Genomic DNA, 27,785 nt, shown 5'->3' with positions numbered 1-27,785 from the left:
TTTCGTGAGCCCTGAGCACGTACCCGTTTGCCCATGCGAGGAACAGGTCCTCCTTAAAGAAAAGAGCACACGCGAGTTTGATCAGCACTTCCTAGAGATAGCAGGCCTCCGTACGGGTTGCCATTAACGTCATTCAGACTACCTAGCAAGTTTGTCACATTTTCAAACACAGCATCCTATTTCGTTTCTTCTTATTTTGGCGTAGAATCTTAAGTCAGCAAAACATTGACCCCCCCCCCCCGGTCAGCAAAATTTCGTCAGCAGCTTAGAATATTTCATATCTTCAGAAAGGGTGGTTGATGACGTAAGCCACCTTCAAATCCCCCCTCCCCCCTTGTCATCAAAAGTCAGCAAATCCGAAACTCCCTCCCCCTCCATGCTGACGTAATACTTGAATGACCCCACAACGATGATACTGGCACGAGCAGGGAATTTTTTTCCCTGCATATTCTGAGGAAAAACGTACTACTTACTGACGTCACAAGCGACGGCTGGAGTCCTATCTCTAGGAGGGCCTGGTTTGATGCCCGGGTGCTGGACCACCATATATTGTTATTTATTTATTTTTTATCTTCCTCCCCTTCCCCCCCCCCCATTTGAAACTTTTCCACGCAATTTTGATCAGTAAGTGACCAATAAATCAAGGAAGGAGATTTTCTTGATATTAATGCCGAGACGATCTAGGAAAGAATAATTTTTGCTTGTCTCCGCCAGGAATCGAACCGCGGTCCTATCCTGGAACAAATAAATCTACGAGGGCCCAGAAGTTTTTTTTCTCATGCAGAGGCGTATTTTGCCGCTGTGGTGGTCGAGTGGTTATAGTGACGGACTCGCGATGCGAGGATCCGGGTTCGAACCCCACAGTGGTGGTCGGCTGAAGTTTGTTTTCTGTGGTTCCCAACTTCAAGGCGCAAATGCGAGCCGATCTCCCCGTTAAAAAGTCTCGCCACAGAGAGCAACAGTCCTACAACGATAAATCATTAAATCATAACACTTCACTCATAGTTAGAAAACTAGTGGCAGATGGCAGCACTACACATAACAAGTATTACAGAGAAACAAAAAACTTCACGTCAGGTTTCACTACACGCACAATCCGATTCGTTGGGGGTTCCACGGGAGGGGGGTGCATGTGTGGTGTAGCAGTAGTAGGTAGGGCCTCCAAAAAATGGCTCGGGGATCCATGATGTTCTTAAGTCAGCCACCTCGTTGGGAAATTTGCCTGTTGTGGCGTTGTATTTTTATAGGTTTGCAACCAGTGGGATGTACATTGTACAAGTTTTGCCACCCTTTACTCATTCCAGTCTAATTTTCTTGACCACTTCTAATTTTCTTGATTACACAAATTTGCCGCATCATCAACAGCAACCATTTTCAATCCACTGCTGAATGAAGGTCTCTAAATTTTTCCATTCTGCTCTGTCCGATGCTTTAGCCATCCAGTTGACTCCAGCCACTTTTCTGATCTCGTCGATCCATCTTCCGTGCCCCTATATATCGATCGGGATCATCGTCACATTTTTTTGTGGTAATTACAAGTAATAATTTGTGGCCATTTATAATTATGATTAGCTATGGTCGGGGTTCCCAAACTGTGCTCCGCCAAAGATTTCTTGGTGCTCCACAAAGGGATAGGAAAATAAATAAATAATTTTTCCAAGTGTTTCAAAAATTTACATGTATACTTGGTTAAAGCTGGGAGCTATTTTCTTTTTGAATCAACGAGAGCAAATGAAAAAAAAATCGGAGGTTTTTTCGAACTGAACTGCATTTATTCGACCAGTGGGCGAAAGTTTTTTTTTCGGGATTTATTTCTTCCTAAAGTTGAGCCCATGCGTTAAGACGGCTATGCATCATGCAATCATCGAATTATCTCTATAATGAAATCATCGATAAATCTCTATAATGAAATCATCGATAAATCTCTCTATAACTTTTTTTTCCAATTCCTTTACTACGATGAATCCTATTGTAACGATATTTTTTGAAGAGATTTCAAACCACTCTCAACGACATTTTTCTTTGCACAATCTCGCACAAAATTCAAAATCACTTTGAAGAGATAGCTGGTTTTGCCACTCTAAGGTCGAGGGTGATACATGCACTCGGTATATCCAGGTGACTTAGGTCAGGTGAGCCCATGCGTTAACTCTCTTCTTTTTTTTTTTACCGAGCACAACTCAGGTCTATCGCCATAGACAATTTACTACCTAGTGAGTTGTGCCGGAATTGTAAGTGTGTGTACCTAACAGTCTGAGTGCATATCTAGTGTTGTGTATGATTTTTCAGTGCTGCCATATATATCTCAGAAGTGAAGTGAGTGATGTGTAGTGACTGAATATTTGTACTGTTTGTAGGCCTGTTGCTCTCTGTGGCGAGACTTTTTAACGGGGAGATCGACTCGCATTTGCGCCTCGAAGTTGGGAACCACAGAAAACCAACTTCGATGCGAGTCCGTCATTATGACCACTCAACCACCACAGCGGCACGTTAACCCTCTGTATGTCGAGTCAACCCCGATAAAGGACCGCTTCAGGAAACAACGATACTTTATTGTTGTAACATGAAGAATGGCTCCGTGAATTTGGTTTCTGAGCAGAGCTCATAAACTATACAAAAAATGCAGAGTGAATGCAAAACTTCGAGGGCCTTCCTTATTGCTGGACGGGGGGGGGGGGGGGCTACGAACTGTGTACCAACGAAGTGATGAAAAAAAAAATTCTGGGCCGCAAAAGGTAAAGACAGGTATGGAGCGAAAGCTGTTCTTTTTTTTTAACTCGGTGAAATAGGCTGTAGCAGGGACGTACGTAACATCAACTGTTAGATGGGGCATAAGAAATCCCTTGCAGAGAAATTTTCAGTTACTTAAACTTCAATATATTCAACAATTACCATCAACCGGAATTAACAACCATTTAAATCAACGTTCTGATTGGTTACAGCAACCAAATAGTAGATTGCGTTATACTTATTATATTGGAATCGCTCCGCTTCATTCTGACCACGACGTTTGTCTTAAGACATATTTTTTCCGCTGAGCAACCGGGAGTTAAGATTTGCTAATCATCCCAAGTGGGATCCCCGGTCAGCGTGATAGTGATTGTATTTATCATCTGAAGACGGCCCCCATAGCGTGTTGAAATGCATCAGGAATTTCTTATTTTTCCGTGTGTTTGCCTTTATCGTTGTTCTGCGTTTGTCATTATATAGGGCATAGGATTAGTTACACTTCCAATGAGTGAGTGTGTAATAAATGTGTAGTACAGTTGACACAGCGCTGATTAGAATCACGGATAATGTGTTTTACTTTGTTTTACTTTGAAAAACATCTTTTTATTGAATTTTATTAATTAACTAATCAGTTGCAATTTGTTTTGAAGTAAGTTTTCTGTTGGTATCGACAGCACCGATTTAGTAAAGATCTCAACAACATCATAAACTTGGTGGTTATTGATGATACTGCCTCTAGGTTCAATATATAAATATCCCTCTGCAACGATATTTTTTTCTTGGGTCGCAGAATATCGTTATATCGAGATTTCACTTTTCATATAGTATTACGTCCTCTGTCGCATTTTAAATGGATGAAGCATTTCATAAATTTCTATGCTGGTTAGATACATGGGAACACACACAGTAGCAGTGAAATGTGCGTTTCTGGCGACGTCTCCCGTAGACGCTTCTACGGCCCAGAAACGCACATTTTACTACCACAAACACACATGGGTGTCGAAGTTTATCATGTTGTTGATATTCGGTCGTAGTTATAAAAGGTCAAGATCCCCTGGTGTAAACCGTGTGGTACTGTGACAACTCTGTCAGACGGTGTTTGTGGGGTCTCACCAGGCTTAGTTAACAAAGTTAAAATCGAAGACCTTGATAGAGTTTGAATTTCCTAGAAAAATAAAAATTAGAGCTTTATGTAAATACTAGGCGGTGAGAAATTCTGTGTATGAACGTCACATAAAATAGTCGTTATATGTCCATTTCAAAGCTCATAACGGATTCGTTCATTAAGCAATCGTTCCAGATGATTCTCTCATACGGGGAGAAACCATTAGTAACATATGTTCGATCGTATCAGGGTCTGACCATCTCAATCTCGTCTGGCATTACCGTCGCAACTAGGCTTATCTCATTTCATCACATCATCCGGGTGATTAGTCTTCGCAAATGACATTCCAGGGGCGCATAGGCGCCGAATTCCCCGCTTCTACTTGATGCGGTTGATCAAAATCATGGCAGGAATTCCTTTCATACGAATGCATCAAAAGGTCCTCAATCATGTCTTTCACGTTTGTGACACTTTTAGTAACGAGAATAGAATTTCAAAAATTATTATTAAAATTATCTCTGCATTTTTTAAAAGTGCCCACAACGGACATGTTATATGAAATGGGAATCATTGACACTCTGTATGTTATGATAAATATGATAAATTGGTAAGTATGCATAATCACTAGAGATACGTAAATTTCGGTAAAAAAATTTCGAATAGAAAATTTCGCAGTTATTCGCAAAAATGAAACAATAAAAATTTTCAAGTTAAGAATTTTGCATCATGAGCAAATTATGTTTCGTATCAAAACTTTTGCATTCATCCGCAAAAATATTTTTCGAATCGAAAATTTAGCACTGATGAGACAATGTTTTTCAAATCGAACATTTTGCTTGCATACCCCACAAAAAATTTTTAAATCAAAAAATTTGCAAATCCACAAAAATCTTTTTCAAATCAAAATTTATAATTTTTTGTACCAGCATGTAGTATCAGAAGCCACGAGGAGTACTGCTATTTTGGGTTTAGTTCTTACTTGTTCCGAGGATGGATCTTGTTGAACATGTTTCGGTGGTGGACGAGTTTTCTTCCACAGCGTGCGTAACCTTTATCTTGAAAAGAAAAGAGCGTTCAGAGAGTATAAAAGTGGACGAGGTGACCTGTCATTGTTTACTGATAAAAGAAGAGCGTTGAAGAAAGCGATAAGGAATAGTAAAAAAGAAGTTGAATCTAGGTTGGCAAATAACATTGGCTCTGACCCAAAATCATTTTAGGTACGCCAATAATGGATATAAGGGAACAGTTGCCCATTGCCCCCTCCTCGATAGGGGGTCTAGGGTAGAGAGCAATGTAGGAATGTGTAATGCTTTCAATGACTTTTTCACGTCGGTTATTAATAGACAAAATGGTATTCAATGTACGGGTGTTGCGTGGGGTGATAAAATCCTCAACCATATTCAAGTGGAAGACGTGGTGGTCCTAAAACTTATAAAAAATTCATGTGTCAGCAAGGCACCAGGACCGGATGATATCTATCCCAGGGTTCTCAGGGAATGTGCTAATGAATTGTTTTTTATTTTTTAATGTCACGTGACATCTCGGAATTGGCTAAATTATTTCCGCCAAGCTGAAGTTGGCTACGATTATCATGCAAATTCGTGCTCATAAGTTGCATTGCAGTAAAACCCTCCTTAACGGACACCCCTCTTTTATGGCCAAATAGTAATTTACAGCTGTATATAATAAAAGTATGTATATCAAACCCCTGATTAACGGTCACCCCACTTTCACGGACGAATGTTTTTGTCCTGTCGGTGTCCGCATAAGAGAGGTTTTACTGTATACACTAATAAAAGTATTCAGGTAATTAAATTATTTAATTTTCTGTAACAATATTTGCCGTTTGAAATTAATTCGGAGTTGAAGAAAGACAGCCTACAGGTTAACCCATTTTTGACGGCTCTTACAATTCGTGACCAAATCGCACAATGTTTTTTATATATGATGACTGGCTATTCAAGAAATAACATATTTTTGAAGTTTCAAAAAATTGGACATCAATTTAGCACGTTTTTCTTTGTAATTAAAGTAAATTTTCAATTAATTAAATTTCTAATTAATAGAAATTAATCATAATAATTATAATTTTGCTTATAATTAATGTATTGTCGAATAACCAGCATTGGTTCAGGAAGGGGAAGTCATGTGTGACTAACCTCCTTTGCTTCTATGATCACGTGACTAAGGCTTTGGGTAAGAGCAAAAATGTAGATGTTGTCTACACTGATTTCCAGAAGGCATTCGATCGGGTCCAACATGAGCCGTTTTTACACGAGATTAGATTGAATTGGATAGAATCGTGGTTAAGAGATAGGTCACAACGAGTTATGGTCAACGGGGAATTCTCTAATCGGACATGCGTCACAAGTGGAGTCCTCAAGGAAGTGTCCTTGGTCCCATACTTTTCACTTGTTATCGATAAACTCGATCAGGGTGTCGATGGGATTGTTAGGAAATTCGCGGTTGATGTGAAGCTAATGGGGGTAGTCGGGAATCAAAGCGATAGGGAGTTGCTCCAGACCCACTTGACCAGGATTGGAAGATGGGCAAATGAATGAAGCATGAAGTTTAGCGTTGACAAGTGCATGGTCGCTCATTTTGGTTCGAACAACCCACGGTTCTCTTTCGAGTTGAATGGTGTCACTATCCCGGATGCAACTAGGGTGACCAAATTGTGAATTCTCATTGACGAGCGGCTCAGGTTTTCTGAACATTGTTTAGCGGTGGTTAAAAAATCGAATAGAATGCTTGGTCTCATTTTCACGTTCTCCTAAAGTAATTCTTCCGCTTTTCCGAGGCTTAGTTCGTCCTGGACTGGAGTATGCTGTAAGGTTTTGGAGACCATACCTACAGAGGGACATTGACTTGGTTGAACGGGTGCAGAGAAGAGCTACGCGTGTTCTTATTGGCACAGAGAGACTTGTTTTTTTAATATGTTCACGTTGGATGAAAGCAGGTGTCGGGGAGACATGATCGAAGTGTTCAAAATTCTCAACGAGATGGATAGGATGGACCATGAACTTTTAGTACACCGCCAATCAACTGCTTGTACAAGGGGACACCATTATTGATTGGTGAGGGACAATGCGAGGTTATGGTGTCGCAGGGAGTTTTTCCCTAATAGGGTTGTTAATAAATGGAATAGCTTACCCCCGGAGGTAGTAAATTGTAACACAATTGACACGTTTAAAAAGAGATACGATTAAACATGTTGGGGTAAATCGAGAAGCTATTCATACTTGGAATAAGACAACCATAAGCATTCTTTATGGGCATTATACAATATTTTATCTCATGTATATATATTGTTTGCAATTGCATTTTTAATTGGGTTGCTGTATTTTTGAAATATATGACATCCATATTTTTGTTATGGGCAACTTTTCTCAGCCATCTCGTTGGGCATTTTGCCTGTTGGGGTGTTTTATTCATATTTGTATAAAAATTTTGCATTCACGTCAGCAAAAATATTTAAATGAAAAATTTTCCATTCATTCGCAAAGACGAACGAGCTAAATCAACGACACAATTTTTTTTTCATAGTTTAGTTACGAGGCAAAGCATTAAAGTTCTGCACTTGGTTGAAAGTTCTATAATTCAAGTGCTCAGTAAAATTACTACCCATTTTTGAATTAAAAGAAAGGAAAAAATTTTCGCATTTATTCATGAAAAATGCAAATTTCGCAACAGTCGCATCTATTTCGTAAATACGAAAATTACGTATCTTTGATAATCGCCAATCATCCTGGTAAACTTGATAAATTTCATTGCATGCATCAATTTTACTTGCCATTAAGCGTGATTTCCAAATAGAGTTGCTAAATCTGATAAATATGGAAAACACACATTTCGAAATATCACTGTAATTTAAGCACTTGGTTTTGCACGTACATGCGCATTGCCATGATAACTAATTTAAAATAAGTATGAAGGACGTGGAAAAAGATGAATTTTTTACTGGCCTTGTCACTGTTGGCTTTCTTCACAATTATCACCATGTGCAAACATAACCAATATTGCGGGTCAAATTCATATCGTAGACTGAAGTTCGTGCATAATGTCTGGAAAATTTAAATTATTGATTTATAATTAATCATATTCTCCAATACGAACTGGGGTTACGCATAATCGCCTGTAAATGTGATAAAACTGAAATATATATCAAACTTACTAAAATGATCGGTTGATTACGCATAATCACCGGATTTATAACTTTACCGTAAAACATGCACATTACTTTCTCTCGTACGCTCTACTACATAATTTTACCCCATGTTTCGCTGTGCTCTTGGCTGTATCTGGGCTGAGCTCGAAGCACTTTTGTAGTACCCTGAAGTGCCGAATGAATGAATGAACGCCAGAAATTTGCTACTGGACTTATCCCGTTACCGAGATCTCTTCCAGCCCAGCTTCGTGGCAGAGTCTCGAACACTTTATTTTGTGTCAAAAAAGAAAAAAAACTGCATACAAAATTGTTACAACATATTTTCCCCGGACAATTGGATACTGTCGCGATTAACAAATTTTGTGGTGATTACAGACGAGATGGGGTCGGGAGTTGGAGAAAAGTTTCGGGGTTTCGTTAAGATGGAGAATGTACACATATTAGGATGGAAATATATTTTAAGAGCAATTGGAGGACCCCCCCCCCCCCCCCATTTCATCTCATCTGTTATCTTACACTTTTCATATTACATACGCTGGATACAAAAAAACAAAAAAAAAACGAAATGAGAATCTTATTGTGAAATATAAAATATCCATCGGAGCGAGTCAAGTCTCGCTTAACACCTTATTGGTGAGCAAATGGGTTTGATAACTTGCGGACTAGAAGTCAGCATCAGTTTTATTGGGTTGAGTTCACTCGCTCCGGTGGATTCAATAAAAACATACAAAATAGAAGTATTGTGTGGGGGGAATGTATACAATTAGGGATCACCCGTGCCATCTCGCTCAGCACCTTATTCGGTGAGCAACATGAATACGACATTATGAGTACGCACGTGTGTTTTGAACATGAAATGCATGAAGAACTTGAAGTAGAGGAAAAAAAAATACGCATATATACACACATTTATATACATATATATAAGTTCCAGGTCTCGAGTCTGGCTCTAAACTTATTTTGGTGAGCAATACGAGATTAGTTTAAATGGGGAATTGTCTGGAGAGAGCTTTAGCTAAGGATCAGCTTCTGTCTTGTTGTTTTGGTTGACTCGCTGCGGCTGGTTATATTTATATTAAAAAAATAAAATAAAAAATGAATATATATATATAATATAAAAACTATACGCAATGGTTATTATGAAACCATTCGTGTCCTTCCGCCTAGCACCACCCCTGCTATAATATAAGTAGCAGAATGAAGGACACTTGTGGTTATCACATTTACATCATTGTGTACATGTAATAGTTATGTAATAGTAGTGGCAGTTATGTGGATATGATTTGTGTTGCTGTTTTTGTCTATTTCTGTTTTCCCCCCTTATTTTTGTGTAACTTGAAACATTATTTTATCAATCTGGTGGACAGATTTTTTGTTTTTCGTTGGCGTTTATATATTTGACAAGGCTTGTAATCCTTGCTGCTGTGTTTTTATTTTACCCTGGAGTGCCACGGCCCATCGTATGGAAATACGAAACAGTCCAATCAAGACTGAAAAAAAAAAACAATTCATATCCATGACACACTTTCGTAATAATTGAAATCACTGCCACATGTCGGCCGGAATCATTGTCGTAACCAAAAAACAAAGCATTATCACAGCAATTCCATTAAACGAGGGCCACACTCGTTTCAAGGCTGGCCCAATATATAGGCATTCGTGAATATTTTTCCTCCAATATTTGCCTTCCCTCTGATGCAAAGAAGCACCAGTGGCTTAGGCTGGCTACCCACTGGATCAGTTTGGCCCAATATTCCTTTGCGAATATTCGCTTGCAGAAAACTCTCCGTCTAATTACTTGTGGACGTTCGTCGACCAATGTGTGGCCAGACGGATTGGAAGTTCGGGAAGGAAAAGGCGGAACCTCTGACTTGGGTTGGAAGCTGGAAGGTACTGTACTAGACGTTCTGTTTGACCAGCCTTCCAATACCTTGCAGCCTCCAACATTTGACGATCATTGTCAATGGTGGAACAGCCGCACTACTTGCCCACGACCAACTTTGAAACGTATAGGGCCAGCCTTGACACGAGTATGGCCTGGGCTGTACTTGGGGTAGGAGCTGGAAGGTAATGGTAATTTTCTTAGAACAACCTTGCAACCTTGGAACGTATTGTGCCAAGCTGGACAAGAGTGTGGCATCGGCTTAAAAACCGTGCGTGATTGTTCAATCGAGAATGATAAAAAAAGTAACTTTATATCACTGAAAGCTTTGTTACTATAATCCAGAATTTCGGCCTGGCCGTTCTCACATAGCACCCTAAAGTGCCACAGCGCATCATTTAAGAATCATTAGAGTAGATGAATCTGAATAGTATTTGGACTCGCAAGCGTTGCGAAATATCTAAAGGAAAATTAAAAAAAATGGGAAATTCCCTGTGTTTCCCCTGCATGGCCATGCAGGATCAGACAATGACATTAACGAAGGCAAAAAATCGAGTTGCGTGCCAAAGGCAATAACGTCACGATCCTTACATTATATGCCTTTTTTGCTCTGTGAAAATGTCGTATATCGGACGCAATCAAATCGATCGATCGATCGAATATTAAAGCGAATAATATACAAAAAAATAAATGTCGATAAATTTTCGCTCACGCGTTGTCACGAAACGACCTTCACTTCAAATAATATGATGACATTGATGTACATGTAGTTCTATCCAAATTATTTTGAAAAATCGTACCGGGTGGCCAGGAAATAAGTTCCACTACTTGGGGTTTTTTTTACTAAAATTAATGAACAGAACGAGACAAAATTTTATGTCTGACTCTTTTTAGTGAGTCTCTTTTAGCATTCGGACTAGCATTTAGACTCTTTTTCAAGCATTGGGAAATGAATAACGCGAGAGAAAAGATAATAGTGCCAAAAGTCACCGAGACAGGATTAGCTTTGTTACTTTATTCTCTTAATTAACTGTGTGGTGTGCGGCTTTACGAAGATTTCATCAACAGGAGCTAAGTAAGCACCGCAGTGGATAGGCGAAGAAAAATATAGTACTCCTACGAATCTGTAACACTTCGCTATTACCAATACAACTACAACATGAAAACATTGAAAGCAAATATATAAAAAAATCCTAATACAAAATGTTTGAAATTATTATTGTTATTTTGAATGCTAAATATCAAAAAAGATATATATCTTTACTTACCAACTATTCCGTGGATTTGATACATTTCTTAGCTTATAGATTATAAAAAAATATATAAAACTATCACACGTGCATACCTGTGACACTGAAAAAACACCATGAACGAGAGATCGCTCACTTAAAAACAGTAAAATAGGGAACTAAAATGTAAAACAAGTTACATAAATTCAGCACATTTCGTGTGCTGATGTCGTTTGCTAAAAAACTGTTTGAGCAGTGACATCCTGCAGTAGGTCCGAGTGACTGATCCGTACTGACGAATGTCTAATCAACTTTGTTTTTGATTTACATTAACGATCTCCCAAACTCCCTCAATTGTCATATTAGACTCTTTGCAGATGATTACGTCATCTACCACACGGTGCACAACGAATCTGACCAAGCATTTCTCCAAAATAACCTCAACATTGTCTCTCAATGGTGCTCGTCCTGGCAATTACCCCTTAATTCTTCAAAACCAATTTTTATGAGAATTACTCGCTTCCCCTCGTTTCTTCGTACACTATCGATAACTCCTTGATCACCGAAATTTCTAGTTATAAATATCTGGGTGTAATCATTTCTGCCGACCTCCGTTGGAATCTCCATGTTGATTACCTCTTTCATAAGTGTCTCCAAAAACTCTTTTTTCTTCGTCGGAACCTCAAAAACTCCACCCCCCCCCCCGTCACCTCAGACATCTCTGCTTCCAGACCTACATCCTTCCTCTACTCTCATATGCCTGTGAAATCTGTGACTTCTATACTATCTCCAATATCGACAAATTAGAATCTATTCAAAATAAATCCGCCCGCTTCATTCTTAACTGTTGGTCATCCTCTGCCTCCGTCACTGAGCTCAAGCGCCAACTCAATATGCAACCGCTTTTTAATCGTGGATATATCTCTCGGTTATCCTTCCTTTTTAAAATTCTCCACGGTCATTTTCATATCGACACCTCGAACCTTCTAACTCCGGCTTCATACTTTTCAAAAAGAATTAACCATTCACAAAAATTGAAACTCATATTTGCATCCACAGATTGTTTCAAATTTAGTTTCTTTTCCTCGAACAATAACCGACTGGATCAACCTCCCCACAAACATTATTGATAGTGAAACAATTTCCGATTTTCTTTGTGACATCAATCATCTCTGCCTAACTTCATCACCGCATTCCCTTGTATAGGCCTAGGCCAACCAATATTGAATAAATAAATAAACTTATAAATTGTGAGATTACATTCCAGAGACAATCAACCTTAATTAGTCTTGGCGATACTACGATTGTTCAAATCAACTCTTTACTATAAGATGAGCGTGATCTAACAATTACACCTTTCAGATCCGAATCAAAGATCAGTACGTAAAGACGTATAAACCACCGACAAATTGAGATCATATATTAGCGATGATTTATCACGTCAAAGTCGCGATTCTACAATTTCATTTACCCTCCGTAGGTGAACTATGTAAGTTACGTACCTACACTTCAGTTATATGGCCCGTCAGTTACTGGTATCCATGGATGTCTGTGCTACTTGTCTAAGACTTATTAATACATCTTATTTGGAGAAGCATCAGGAGTCATTATAACTTCTTGTATAGAACTATTAAGCAACGTATAACAACAAAGACGTGCCGAGGCGTTGCGGAGAGACGATTTATAACCGTCTTGTATACCACAAGTATTACAGGACTTCCGTCCTGTGTACTCCAGGATCATCCAAAATCGTGAGATTTTACGCAGCAACGGACTCCTCAGGAATGTACCTCAACAAGCCTATGACCACAGTGTCAAGGGACGCTGTTTAGAACGCACGGACACTAGAGTGTTCATCTTCAGATGGAATTAAGAACTTTTGGAAGATTATGATGTAGAATTTAACGTTGATTTTTCCCCCCATATATTAGGATCCGTCCATTGACGAACATTGATTACGCGTGAATCTATATGTACAATCTATATGTAATAGTTTCATTTATTATCCTGAAGCTATTTAATAAAATTTCCAGACACACCCATCCTCCGGGAACGCTTCGATATCTTACGGTGATGGGAAGTGGGGTGTGTTTGGTCTTCAAAGGTCAAAGTAGGCTAGCAACTTTTGGAGATTGAAATGAAAGAAAATTTATATATATATATATATATATATATCGCTAAGTCACGGGAATTGTTTTCAGGCAGGAAAAAAAAATAACTGAGAAAACAGCCGATAGGTGGCACTGACATACACAAGTCAAAGAAAAGATACGCAAATAACGAACAGAATGCCTCCAAATCGTTTATTACAGCAGTATGTGTTCTACATGACCACCACCACCACAGGAGATAACACATTGCAGGCGAGTCACAAATCCAGTTACGGCAGAGTGCAGCAGGTCTACATAAACGGTTTAGAACGGTGAACTGGTTGTGGATTAGGAGCGCAAGTTCTTATATCATTCAATCTTCTCAAGAATCTTTTATCAAGAATGCATGTCTGAGGATACAAAGGATTACAGCACGGCTGCAGACCAATATTACACCACAAAAGCTCTTTAACAAAGATCTTTTATGTAGCTTTTACTTAAATTTATTTTCTAAAATATCTTATAACCCATCTTTTAACCCAGTATGGCAAAACTATTATTTAACTTTTTCAAAAAAAAAATGGTAACATGAATGAAATATGAAAGGAAACCTTTTATTAAATTGAAGTTATTAATTATTACTCAATTAATTGCTATTTATTAAAAAATGTAGAGTACTTTTATTGAGCTTGCAACGTTTATAGCACAGTCAGTTCAAAATTAGGTACAACAATCAAAATTAAAAATTCCATCGCTTAATTAGAAATGGTAGTTAAAAAAACAATGGTAAATAATGGGTTAAGGCAATAAATGTATCATATTACATACTGTATAAAAGATTTATAAAATATTTTAAAAGTTGTGGTCGGTTTGAGATTTCTTGCTTTGCAGTAGCTATGGATCAACTATTTTTACCAATAATTGGTGAAAAAGAAAAAATTGCAGAGTGATTATTATTGTACAAAATTATCATTTGCATTCATTGTAATGGTTTCGATTTTAAAAAATAGGAACAGCCGTTTAATATTTTGAACTTACTCCGCATGACTCTGTGCCCTCATTCGTTCGAGACTTTCAAGTGGCACCGCTGCGTTCAGGAAACATTTTCCTGCGGTTATTTCAAGATACATAGACCTAAATAATTCAAAACGATCTTTCATCAATTTATAGATCATCAAGATTTTTTTGTCTCACATCTGGAAATTATCTGCTTTTTAACATGCAGGGACACAGGGAAACGCCTAATTTTTCAAATTAGAACAGATGATGGTTTTTTTTTGGGTATGCTCCTAGTGGATACGTAATATTAAATCCTGACCACAATTGCCCTTATGGCAGCTGTGACGTCAATAGTTTGTTCGAAAATTTTAATATTTTATTCGAGTGTCTACTATTTAATTTTTACAAAGAAGTGTACTTATAAAATCGAGTATTTTCCGCAATCCCATCACAGATAAAATTTCATTCAAAAGGTATCTAACTTATCCGAAGATCAAATTGGGAAATTGTTTTATTTTTTCAACGATGTAGCGAAGGTTTTAAATTTTTTATATTAATATTAGATTTTTTTTAATTGCTATTATGTGTAAATGTTATGATTATGTGAATGCTAATGAATCGTGTTTTTTAACTGTACGCTATACTTGCATGGGTGTGGCCGCATATGCAAATGAAGAGTTATTTATTTAGTTATTTATTATTATTAAAGAATAGGGAGATAAAGAAGCGTGTGTGGATAATACCACGGATTGTTTATGGAAAAAAAATTCGAATCTCTGATATATTCATATACAGTATTAGGATTTTTTTGTAGCTCCTACTCTGACCATCTACTACTCAATTTTGAAAAACTGCAGGATAGAAAGTGCATCAACATAAATCTTCTACCAAATATTGGATTAGGAGGCCAACTTTGATAAAAGTAACTTTGACAAAGCATGTCTTCAATCAAATTTGACCATTACACTATCATATTCCTTTGACAAAATTATTTTATAGAAGATCTTTGTTAAAGGATTTTTAGGAAAAAGATATATATAACGGCCGTATACATTTTTCTTCACGAAACGTTTGGATGAAATTAACAATGGGAAATAAGAAATAAAAGTTCTTCGTGAAAAATTCACGCACCTTCAATGCAAAATAAATGTCATGTGCTACAAAACAGCTTTTTCTAATTAATTATAGTAGCGGTTGTTACAATTTTACACGCAATCAAAAGGTTTAATCTATGTTTCAGAAATACTGGCCCTTTTAACAACGGCAACCTCACAATAATGGCCACGTGTGGTCGTTCCCGTTAGTAACCGATGGTGGGAGGTTTCACTGTATATATAAATAACGCGGTAATTACCGCAGCACACACTTCATCTATGCCTTTCAGAAACATGTGTGAATAGTTTTTCACCTCGCTAGATACATAATTTTCTGTACATTCTCAATCTTTAACATTCATATTTTAGTAATGATGAGAGAAGTCCTAATTTCAACTTGGATGGATTTTCAAAAGAAACATTCTTCCGCTTTCCTTTTAGCGTGATTATATATTACAGTCAAACTCGGTTATAACACCCTCGAAGATTCCGTAAAGTTTTTTCGTTATAACCGAGTTGTCATTACAACGGAGGGTGGCAGTTTCAAGACCTTTTTGAACGAAAAATACAATCAGATGCAATCACATACTGTGCATGAAATTGTTCATTTCCATTGTTATTCCATTATTACTGGCGACCATATTTGATCAATAAAAATACGGGAAATTAGGATCTTAAATACGGGACATTGCCAGCTGTACTCTATTGCTGATGAATCTTTTGAAACAACCCTTGGCTAGATTTTCTCTAATAGGGTTGTTAATAAATGGAATAGCTTACTCCCGGAGGTAGTAAATTGTAACACAATTGACACGTTTAAAAAGAGATACGATTAAACATGTTGGGATAAATTGAGAAGCTATTCATACTTGGAATAAGACAACCATAAGTATTCTTTATGGGCATTATACAATATTTTATCTCATGTATATATATTGTTTGTAATTGCATTTTTAATTGGGTTGCTGTATTTTTGAAATATATGACATCCATATTTTTATGGGCATCTTTTTATCAGCCACCTCGTTGGGCATTTTGCCTGTTGTGGCGTTGTATTTGTATTTGTATAGAAATCCAATGCTACAGCACGTCGGCAGTAAATTCAAATGAATTTTTTTCACGGAAAAATAAAATATATGAGATGAATATTTGTATTAGCCATCATTAATACAGTATCATAATATAATTTATAAAAATATGTAAATCACTTTCATCCCTGATTCTAGTAAAGATTATTAGTCAATGTAATCTGCGTTGGAAAAAACGAGATATTTTTGTGAGGAAAAACGTAGGGAAGGGCAAAATTACCACCATCACCAAACAAGAGCATTTCTCTCACTCTTTCCTACGGGAAATGTCCCGCATACGGGTCATGTCAATGAGCAATTCGGAGCGTCAAACATGCAACAAATCTTATTTTTTTAGCCGTACGTATCAATATAACACCATTCCTTCAATGTGATGAGCTATAACTCTAGGAATTTCTTGAGAAAACATGCTTTATAAACGCAGGGGCAACGAAAAATTTACCATTATATCCGAAGTCCTTGAGTTTTTACTGACGTCATAGACGAGGTTCATTAACATTATTCATTTGATTATGAGCTGATTCCGAAATGGAAATTTGTTTTGCCATCTTCAGCGAAGCGGACTTTTTATTTGTTCATCTCCATTCAATGCATTCGTTCGTTTTGCGATATTTATAAAATTTGAAATTAAATTTTAGAGAATTAATTTTTTTCCTTACTGAAAACGAACTCTTTATCCACCGAAATGAAGAGGAATAAAAACGCAGTATTTTATGTGCATAAGTCATGATCGGATACAGGGTCTTCAAACGAGGGAAGGCAGTTGTCCACCTCCACTAGCCTATATCAGTAAAACAGTTCTTTGCTAAACGGGAGGGAGGGGGGATCATGACCCCCTCTCGCTCTCCCTCTGTATGCACCTGTGACAGTGTTTCTCAATCTTTCTGGACCCAAGGACCAGTAAAATGTCTGAAACAATTTGACGGACCACTTGTGTCTCGTATTACGAGATATTCCTGTAATTTTGTTCCTGTAATAATATTCCAACATTTACTAAAGTCGTGAATACTCGGTGTTTTCATAATGTAATATGTAAATTACATTATACTTATGGGATAAAATATAGCTATTCACACATCTCACATATTTGTCAGGTGTTTTTCACTTTTTCCACAATTTTTTAGACATTTTAATAAAAATTGGTGATTATACCTACACCCGGCAACGTTTTTGATGAAATTGGTTGTGTCCCGTATTTTACCCAATTAAAGATACCAGTTTACCGTATTTCTTTCAATGAAATATGGTCAATTGAACATATTTTTTCGTGAAATACATTTTTGTTTACTGTGATTTGAAACAGCCCTTTATTTCTCCCATTCCTTTTCAGCAATTTCAGAATTATCAAATTTCATTCAAGGCAATGTATCGCATAAAAATTACATTTTTTTTGGGAAGATTTAGTAATATCCCGTATTTACGTTCTCATTTTCCTGGATGACGTTTGGTGAACCTAAGCATGAAGATATAATTTTTATTTGAACCCATATGGATATTTCTTATTTCAATTAAAACTGGTGAATAATTTTTCATTCAGTGAGAATTAAACTATCGAGTCTGCCTTCGGACCACCCATGCCATCGTCGTGGACCATAGGTTGAGAAACACTTACCTATGGTATAAGTATAAAAAACTCCAAGAATTGCACTCAAAAGTCTTTTGACAACAATAAATTTGTCTACAAATTTCGTATTTGAATTTTTTAATAAAATCTGTCCAATGAAACACAAACACTGAATCTCATTACAAACTATTATGACCAAAAAATTGCTTATCTACATTTTGTAAAATCGGAAAAAAATTTATCACTTGTATGGTGAACACAAACGAACGAGAATGCAAGCAAATAATAAATAGTCACATTCGTCATGTCATGGGCTTGGAAAAACCTTTGGATTGTATAACTGCTTTACCATGTTTTGCTATGGATCCAATAAGTTTGTCCAATGGTCAGTGGGTATTTTTTTTTCATTCTTTTTTTCCCCCTGTTGAAAAATCCATTGAATTTCTGGCTCCGACTTATCTGTCGAACTCAAATCAAAAATGCTTGATGGCATTCAAGTCAGGGCTCTGACTTTATACATCCATAAAACTACTATTTTATTACCTTTCAGGTAATGTAGGATAACTTTTGAGCTATATTTAAAGTCATTGTCTTGATGGAATGTTAGTAATAGCGGCATGTGTCGTCGCACGTCTTTAAGTACGACATTGTGGTTATGAAATACATTTTTGTAACGAAACCTGTCCCTTGTGTTTTTTCGCCAGGAGGTAAAGAGGACTGATATTTTTAGCAAAGAAGCATTTCCATTTCGTGTTTAACAGTAAGAACCCATAATGCTTTTATAATTTACCTTTTAACTACCTATAACGGAGGGAACCTGTAATATCTCATGCGTGTATTGTATGAGGGGTTCACAACCATAACAGATCAAGTCCATTTTTTACAAAAAATGTGATAGCTCAGTAGGTGCAACAACGTCTGTTCTGTTCACTGCCATAGTGAGCTAAGTTCGTAGTTCACCTACTTTCTCAGAGGGGGCGTATGTTTTCACAGCTGGTGAAGTAATACATAAAACTTTCACAGCCATAATGAACCAAGTCCATTCTTGATTATAATTTTGATTGCCTCGTTGCTATTTTTCATTACATTAATCATTTTCAAGTCAAAATGAGTTGTGATTTTGAGTCTTCTGGAGAGGAATATGTTCCTGATTCATCATATGAATCGTCGGATGATAATATTGTCAACGATAGGTACCTAATATTGCAACTTAGCTGGGGACGTGTTTATAGATGTTTAAATAATGATTGAATCACATCAGCCACTTCAGACTCTAGAGGCAGAGATACTCCTGGAAACAAAAAAACAAAATTGACATTATATTTTCATTATTGATCACATAAAGTCATTTCCAGCCTATAAAAGTCACTATTCCAGGAAAGATAATCCTAATAGTAAGTACCTTCACCCTAATTTTTTAATTCGGAAGATGTATGACATTTATGTAGAGAAATGTACGGCAAAGAATGCCATATCCGTGAAAGAGAAATTCTATTACAAAATATTCAGCAAAAGTTTAATTGACACTTTAAACCAACAAGTACAAATACATGTAAATTATGCGATGCATAGCCATGAAGATTTTAACAGAAAATGATGAAATCAGTAGAAAAAGTCTTGAAACCAAACGAGAGCTCCACTTGCGAAAAGCACAGCAGGCTGGAGAGAAAATGAAAACGGATAAGGATAAAAGAGTATAAAGCCTTACTGCTGTACATTCGACTTCAAAATGTTCTTCCTTTTCCTAAGCTTTCACACACACACAACATCCGTAGCTTATTGCAAACACAATATCTATATGCTTATAACTTTGGAGTACTTCCTTCAATGATAATGTTGGATACATGTACGTTTGGGATGAAATGGAAGGGAGGAAGGGGTTCTGAAGATGTTTCTAGCATTGTTGTGAGACACCTGAGAGAGACAAAACCTCTAAATATAAGGAAGTAATTCTATATTCTCTCTCTCTCTCTCTCCCTCCGATGCATGTGGTGGCCAAAACCGGAACATCAAATGTCCTTACACTGTTGAAACTAATCAATAGTGTAGACAGAGCAGCAGTCAATTCCTGGTTATTGGAAGGGAATAATTAAGAATGCAAAGAGGAACAAATTATGCCCAAAATTTTGATTTACAGAAGTTAAAAATTATGATTTTGTTTCTACCACAGCTTTGGAAGAAGCTGTCTGTCACTAACAGAGAGAAGGACACTGAGGGAGTTTGTTTCAGTTGGTTGAATATCAGATGGTTGCGAGTTGTGAGAGGTTGTCCGTTAGAGTTCAAAGAAACCCACAATGACAGAGAGGATCTATCTTTTCGAAAAATATATCTGGAAAAGCACGTTCGTGGATGAAAGTTGCTTTCTTTGTCTCATGTAAGACAAAATTCATTGTACGTGAACCATAGAAAGATCACTTTGGCCAAAAAAGAAAAATATGATGGACCTTCTCCCATACATTCCACCTATATATACATCATGCATATTCCAGAATCTTCCAGTGGAGGCAAAAATACTAGGCTCCAAAATACTCCCACTAGAATTTATGAAGATGATAATATTTTGTACAGCGATTGATTTACGACCAATGGTAAAATTTTTTATTCATTGTAATGTATTTGTAGTTTAAATATTACCTAATGAAAATATTTCGGAATCAAGAATTTTTCATAACATAAAATAAATCATTATAAAATGCTCTTCACTTATACATTGTAGCATCATATTTTTTCACGTAAAAGCTTCAATTCACAAACAGTGAACCAAGTCTTCGTTATTAAAGGACTATAAATTTACAACAAAAGTATTGATTTATTATTTGTAAAAGGGCACTTGAAAAAATTATATTTTAAACTAAACTTTGACATATTTAATTTCTTCACATCACTTGAACTGAATTAATTATCTGTCAAAAAAAGACGTTATTATCCATAATGAAGATAAATGGGCTTGGTCTACTAATGGTTGTGAACCCCTCATATATTACCCATTTTTACCTTGGATTGCTACAATAAAAGCTCACTTTCCCCCAAACAAACAAATTTCAGCTGCAGGTGCCGAGCCTTCTGCTTTGCATTTGTGAAAGTTATGGCAATGCATACGAACGAGCTGGCGCTACAAGCATGATTTGCATTTGTCAAAAGACTTTTTAGCACTACTGTAACTAAAATATTTGTCGGATCAACCTGTTCAGACTCTTTTGACAGGAAAAGAGGGATAAGCAACGCTTCACTTGCTGTCGGAGAAAGGATTTTAATCTGCCTGAGGCAGGGTTTATAAAAGAACCGGGCAAAAGTTTTATAAAAGAACTTTTCTAAATCTTTTATAGCGTAATCACGGCCTAATAATAATTTAGATAAAGGGTTTACATACAATGCAAAGAGATCGGGGGGGGGGGGGGAGCAAGCGCGCGCTCATTTTGTTCTCCCAATGGATTCATCGTGAGGGCAATCGACTTACATACCCAGTGAAGATATGAATGTATCGGCCGATTTCAACATAAAACGCGTTCAGTATATTGTACTCAAACAGATCTAGTGATTATACGTAAATCATGTATAAAATTATGTTAATTTAGTCTTGATAGTATATTTTGTATATTTATTGTTCTTGTTATCTCTCTGAATGATAGTTTTCAACGAAGGGTGAACCTCACAGCGTGAGACACGCTTCGAAATCAGCCAATGAGACCAAGAACAGCTATAAGAAGCTCGTTCCTTGTGAGTACCTGCTTTTTTCAATTTTGTTACTTGTTTCCAAACTCGGCGTTTCTCAATGGGGTTTTCGTGGAACTTTAGAACCTACCGAGACATCGATACAGAGCCGTCTTAAGAGTATCATGGGCCCCGGGCTAAATGATTTTTCTGAGCCCCTACCAGGCACATTTTCGAAAATCTCAACCAGATCCCATTTTTGTGAGGTTCCCTTTTCTCTTGAGGCTCCCGGGCCGTGCCCGGGTGGGCCCATGCCTTAAGATGGCACTGTATCGATAGGACTCTTGCAAGAAATAGCAACAATCAACAGTAAGATAGTTATAGTAAACGTAATTGTAGGAAACGTGGGTATTATTATGGCATTAATTCGAGGGTCTCTAGTCTGGTGAAGACATCTGAGGGGTGCTCACCGGAGCACCAAAGAAAGCTCGATGCCTTCGTCTGTTTCCTTACTACGTCCGTTACAAAATTAGACACACCACTTACCCAAATTCAAGTTTACGCTGATTTGAGTTGCCATTGATCTGAGTTGCCATATGAATAGACAGGATATATAGAGATGTGACACATTAGAGGACCGGGCACTGCCTGATTCACATCTCAAAGGCATATCGAAGCGTTCCCGAAAGATTTGTGTATCCGGAAACTTTGTTAAACCACAAGAAAAAAAACATGTGAATACTCTAAGCCCGGTCGTCTACTGGAGGCGTCAACGCGCAGCAAGCAATGCTAGCGACAACAGTCGACATTGAGTGGGCGTCTGACGTCTTCCACTGAAAGCGACCTTCACACACTACTGAATTCGCGACTGCACTCCGTGCAGCAGATGAGTGTTCGGTTCGAATAATCTTGAGGAAATATTAAAAAACTAAAATCTTTTTGAGAAATGGAGATCCAGAGGATCCAAGTCCATACTTGAGATATCTGACACAAACTCAGAGACGGTGTTCGCGTTGTTAATAAACAAATATTAGTATTTAAATGTGGCAAATTAAAATGTGTGTTAATAAATGCCAGGAGCTTGGGTAACAAGAAAGATTTTTTAGAAACTATGATAGTTGTGGAGGACTTGGATCTTATAGCCATTACAGAATCTTGGGCAAACGATGGGGATGAATCTTTCTTACACATCTCCGGATACGATACTTTTTTGAGAAATAGATCTGATAGGAAAGGGGGTGGAGTGTTGATATACGTGAAATCATGTTTGAAGGCTAGAGAGTGTAACGTGCAGAGAAGTGATATTGAAACCATATGGGTTGAACTTGAGAACAAAAGACGTCATAAGCTTATTGTTGGGGTTTGTTACAATCCACCGAATAGGGATCAAAACTATATCGCCAAAATGCATGATGAAATTTCCTACATGTGTAAGCGAAAGAGGGTTCTCATACTAGGGGATTTCAATTACCCGGGTATTGATTGGGAGAACCTTTCATCTGGAAATCAGTATGAAAGAGACTTTCTTAAGTTGGTGCTCGAAAATTTTTTGTATCAGCATGTATCAGAAGCCACTAGGGGTACTGCTATTTTGGATTTAGTTCTTACTAGTTCTGAGGATCTAGTTGAACATGTTTCGGTGGGGGAAGAGTTTTCTTCCAGTGTTCATCGTATCGTCAGATTTCTCTGTAACTTTTCCTCGGGTAAGGTTGATAACAAAAGACTGGTTCCTTGTTTTCGGAGAACTAACTTTGATGTTTTGCGAAGAAGGTTAGCGGAAGTTTTCAAAGACCGGTTGGAATCAGTAGGGGTGGTAAGTCAATGGGAAGAATTTAGTACGAAGCTGTCCTCTGTTTTGCACGACGTCATACCCTTTGTTCGAAAAAAGCGTGTTTGTACATCACACCCTCTATGGTTCACGGATAGCGTGCGGAACCTTTATCTTGAAAAGAAAAGAGCATTCAGAGAGTATAAAAGTGGACGAGGTGACCTATCATTGTTTACTGATAAAAGAAGACTGTTGAAGAAAGCGATAAGGGATAGTAAAAAGCAAGTTGAATCTAGGTTGGCAGATAACATTGGCTCTGACCCAAAATCATTTTTTCGATACGTCAATAATGGATGTAAGGGGACAGTTGGCCCCCTCTCGATAGGAGGCTCAAAAGTAGAGAGCAATGTAGGCATGTGTAGTGCTTTCAATGACTTTTTCGCGTCGGTTTTTAATGGAGATAATGATATTCGATATACGGGTGTTGCATGGGGTAATAAAACGCTCAACGATATTCAAGTGGAAGACGTGGAGGTCCTAAATCTTCTAAGAAATGTATGTGCAAGCAAAGCACCAGGACCAGATGATATCTATCCCAGGGTTCTCAGGGAAGGTGCTAATGAATTGTTGGGGCCAGTCGCACAGATATACAGGAGTAGTGTTGCTGAGGGTATCGTCCCGAGAGATTGGAAACTGGCTAACGTTGTTCCGATATTTAAGAAGGGTAGTAGAGAAGTGGTGTCTAATTATCGTCCAGTGAGTTTGACGAGCTCCCTCTCGAAAATTTTGGAAATTATCATCAAAAGGCAGTTTGTGAAGTGGATAGACGAGAATAATGTATTGTCGGATAATCAGCATGGGTTCAGGAAGGGGAAGTCATGTGTAACTAACCTCCTTTGCTTCTATGATTACGTGACTAAGGCTTTGGGTAAGAGCAAAAATGTCGACGTTGTTTACCTTGATTTCCAGAAGGCATTCGATCGGGTCCAACATGGCAAACTCTTGAAGCGTTTACACGAGATTGGAATAGGGGGCAACTTGCTGAATTGGATAGAATCGTGGTTAAGAGATAGGTCGCAACGAGTTATGGTGAACGGGGAACTCTCTGGTTGGACAGACGTCACAAGTGGAGTTCCTCAGGGAAGTGTCCTTGGCCCCATACTTTTTTCACTTTTTATCGACAAACTCGATCAGGGTATCGATGGGATTACTAGCAAATTCGCAGATGATGTGAAGCTAATGGGGGTAATCGGAAATGAAAGCGATAGGGAGTTGCTCCAGACCAACTTAAACAAGATTGCAGCATGGGCAAATGAATGGAGCATGACGTTTAGCGTAGATAAGTGCATGGTCGCTCATTTTGGTTCGAACAACCCACGGTTCTCTTACGAGTTGAATGGTGTCACTATCCCGGATGCAACTAGAGTCACCGATTTGGGAATTCTCATTGACGAGCGACTTAAGTTTTCTGAACATTGTTCAGCGGTTGTCAAAAAAGCGAATAGAATGCTTGGTCTCATTTTCAAAAAGGTCTCTTCACGTTCTCCTAAAGTCATTCTTCCGCTTTTTCGAGGCTTAGTTCGTCCTGGACTGGAGTATGCTGTAAGGTTTTGGAGACCATACCTACAGAGGGACATAGACTTGGTTGAAGGGGTGCAGAGAAGAGCTACGCGTGTCCTTATTGGCACACAGGGCTTGAGTTATGAAGAAAGACTTCATTTTTTGAATATGTTTACATTGGATGAACGCAGGTGTCGAGGAGATATGATCGAAGTGTTCAAAATTTTCAATGGGATGGATAGGATGGACCATGAACTTTTAGTACACCGCCAATCGACTGCTTTTACAAGGGGACACCAGTATCGATTGGTGAGGGACAATGCAAGGTTATGGTGTCGCAGGGAATTTTTCTCCAATAGGGTTGTTAATAAATGGAATAGCTTACCCCCGGAGGTAGTAAATTGTAACACAATTGACACGTTTAAAAAGAAATACGATAAACATGTTGGGGTAAATCGAGAAGCTATCCATACTTAGAATAAGACAACCATAAGTATTCTTTATGGGCATTGTATAATATTTCATCATGTGTTTATATTGTTTGTAATTTGTGTTAATTGCATTTTTAATTGGGTTGCTGTATTTTTGAAACATATGACAACCATATTTTTATGGGCATCTTTTTATCAGCCACCTCGTTGGGCATTTTGCCTGTTGTGGCGTTGTATTTGTATTTGTATTTGTATTTACAATCGATTACTACTTACCATGAACGGCAATCATCAAATTCAGCTTTCATGTTTACGTGGGAAAAGGGGGAGAGAGAAAGACTGACCAAAAAAGAAAAAACTGAGTAAGTGGTGCGAAAAAAAAATAAACAACCAAACTGCGCCTACGCTGATGAGTCAAGATGATTCCGTACCACTCGGATCTGGTCGGTCGTCTGCTGCTGTAGCCGGAAATTATTGCTTCTGGTAGACAACGATCCCCTCTTTTCTGTACAATGGGGGAGGTCAGTCTTGAGAATACAGACATTGAAGGACCAGACACACCCCCACTTCACATCTCTCAAAGAGATATCGAAGTGTTCCCGAAGTGTCCAGAAATTTTATTAAATAACAAGTAACATAGAGCCGCTTCCGACCAAGACAATAAAAGTAAATTGATTAGTGGCTTCAACAATTATCCATACAACGATATAATGACTTCAAAATATAATTATAGATTTAGGGTAATCTGGCCCAATAACTATGATTAATCTAGAAATCTCGTATGCAACACTCGTTGATCGTCTCTTGACGCTGGGAGCGTTCTTGAGGGTCCGTGAACGTCCTGCGCTAAACGACAACCTAGGATGTTGACAGTTCACTCGTGGTTACATAGTTCAGGTTCTTGCACAACAGCTTCCGTTGTTTCGGAGACTGGTCGTGCAGCCGCCATAGTGTTCGTCCTTGTTTAGATGAAATGTTTTCATTCCTCTGTTTATGTCACAAAGAAACGCATCTAAAATGAGTAGATTTGATACTTTAGCAGTGGAAAATCTCGAATCACAGTGGCATAATAACGACCGGCCTTATAATCCCCCTCCTAACCAGATCATGGCCCGGCACTCCTATCATTATACTTGTGATTCTCACAGCCAGTGCTCACAACTCGAAAAAATATTGGAGACTTCTGTCCAGTGTCCAGCTTTGGAGTCCAGATCAGTGGTAGGATGCAGAAAAAATGATCAGCAAAATGGTGGAAAAAACGTATTTCCTGATATTACGCACACCTACACCTATCTAAATCTAATAGCACGCTATCATAGTTACCAAAGAGGCGCTGAGGTTCACCTGATGCTTTTGGAGGCTTATATCAATGCGGAAGGTCCTATCTCAGTGGTTTAGGACTGAGACCTTTTCAATTCACATCTTGAAAAGGTCTCAGGCCTAAACACTGAGATAGGCGGAGATTGACTTGAAAGTCTGGGTGGGGGGCACGGTCATTATTGCTGCGAGGGCAAGATGATGATGTCTATTTATATATACACACTAGCCGACTTCACCTTTATCGCTGGGGTGGGGGGGGAATTGCACCGCCCCATGACCCCCCTCCCCCCGTATTTCCTCCCATGGATGTGAGCAACGTCTTAGCCCTTCTTCAGAAGAAGAGATTTGAGAACCTTGTGGCAATTCTAACGTACGCCTAAACTCGAATCAGGTATTATGCCACTCCTTGGCATCAATATCAAGGAGGGCGAGGGGTTGTTTAATTGTGGAGTCAACTGAAAACTCTTGGGTTTAGCAAGAAATGGATGTGGATAGGGTGACCATATGTCCCGCGTTCGCAGATTCAGTCCTGGTTTTTCTGTTTTTCCTGCTGTCCCGACTTTTTTTGCACAAATGTCCCGGTTTCTCACATATTTTCAACGAAGACAACTTGGCTTTTTATTCTTCAAATTAACGATTAAAATTATCTTCCCAACTCAGAAATTACATTACGATAATTACGACTACAAATAAGAATATTCATCTCACATAGCCCTTCAGCCCCGATTTTATATATTCTGTGGAGCAGGGGAATAAGCATATAAGAGTTGATGAAACGAAATGTGAACAATATAAACGTACTGTAGGCAATAAAAACGATGTGTAGGCCAGGGCCTGAAAAATTCCAGGTGCGAGGTTGCCATGGCGACTAAAAAAATTGTATTGGTGCCTAAAATATCCTTTCTGTGGTTACTAAATTGCAGGCTAAGAGCAGCACAAAATGTTTGGAATTTATAGTATCATATCTGCGAACATGAAAGAGAGTCACTATAGCCAGGAAAAAGTCAAAAAGGAGCATTATTTTGGACCTTTTTCTTCAGTTAAAAAAAAATCTTTTACGCCTAGATATTTTTTTTTATTTGTCCAGTCCTGATGTAAGCAATTAT

General features: G+C 38.0%; 1 protein-coding gene across 1 annotated transcript in view; it reads left to right on the top strand.

Annotated features, from left to right (window-relative positions):
- LOC149065423 (receptor-type tyrosine-protein phosphatase kappa-like) overlaps positions 1 to 27,785 on the top strand; it is a 158,903-nt gene that overhangs the window by 10,992 nt on the left and 120,126 nt on the right. Inside the window, exon 2 of the mRNA XM_089254171.1 lies at positions 21,579 to 21,666. Within this exon, the coding sequence (XP_089110297.1) occupies positions 21,579 to 21,666 (88 nt within the window). The remainder of the gene's footprint in view (positions 1 to 21,578; positions 21,667 to 27,785) is intronic.

The sequence above is a fragment of the Pholcus phalangioides genome, unplaced genomic scaffold, assembly GCF_987345545.1.
Source record: "Pholcus phalangioides strain wild (caught in Gottingen) unplaced genomic scaffold, Ppha-v1.0 ptg000040l_1, whole genome shotgun sequence".
Taxonomy (NCBI): domain Eukaryota; kingdom Metazoa; phylum Arthropoda; class Arachnida; order Araneae; family Pholcidae; genus Pholcus; species Pholcus phalangioides.
This window is presented reverse-complemented; position numbering and strand designations above follow the sequence as displayed.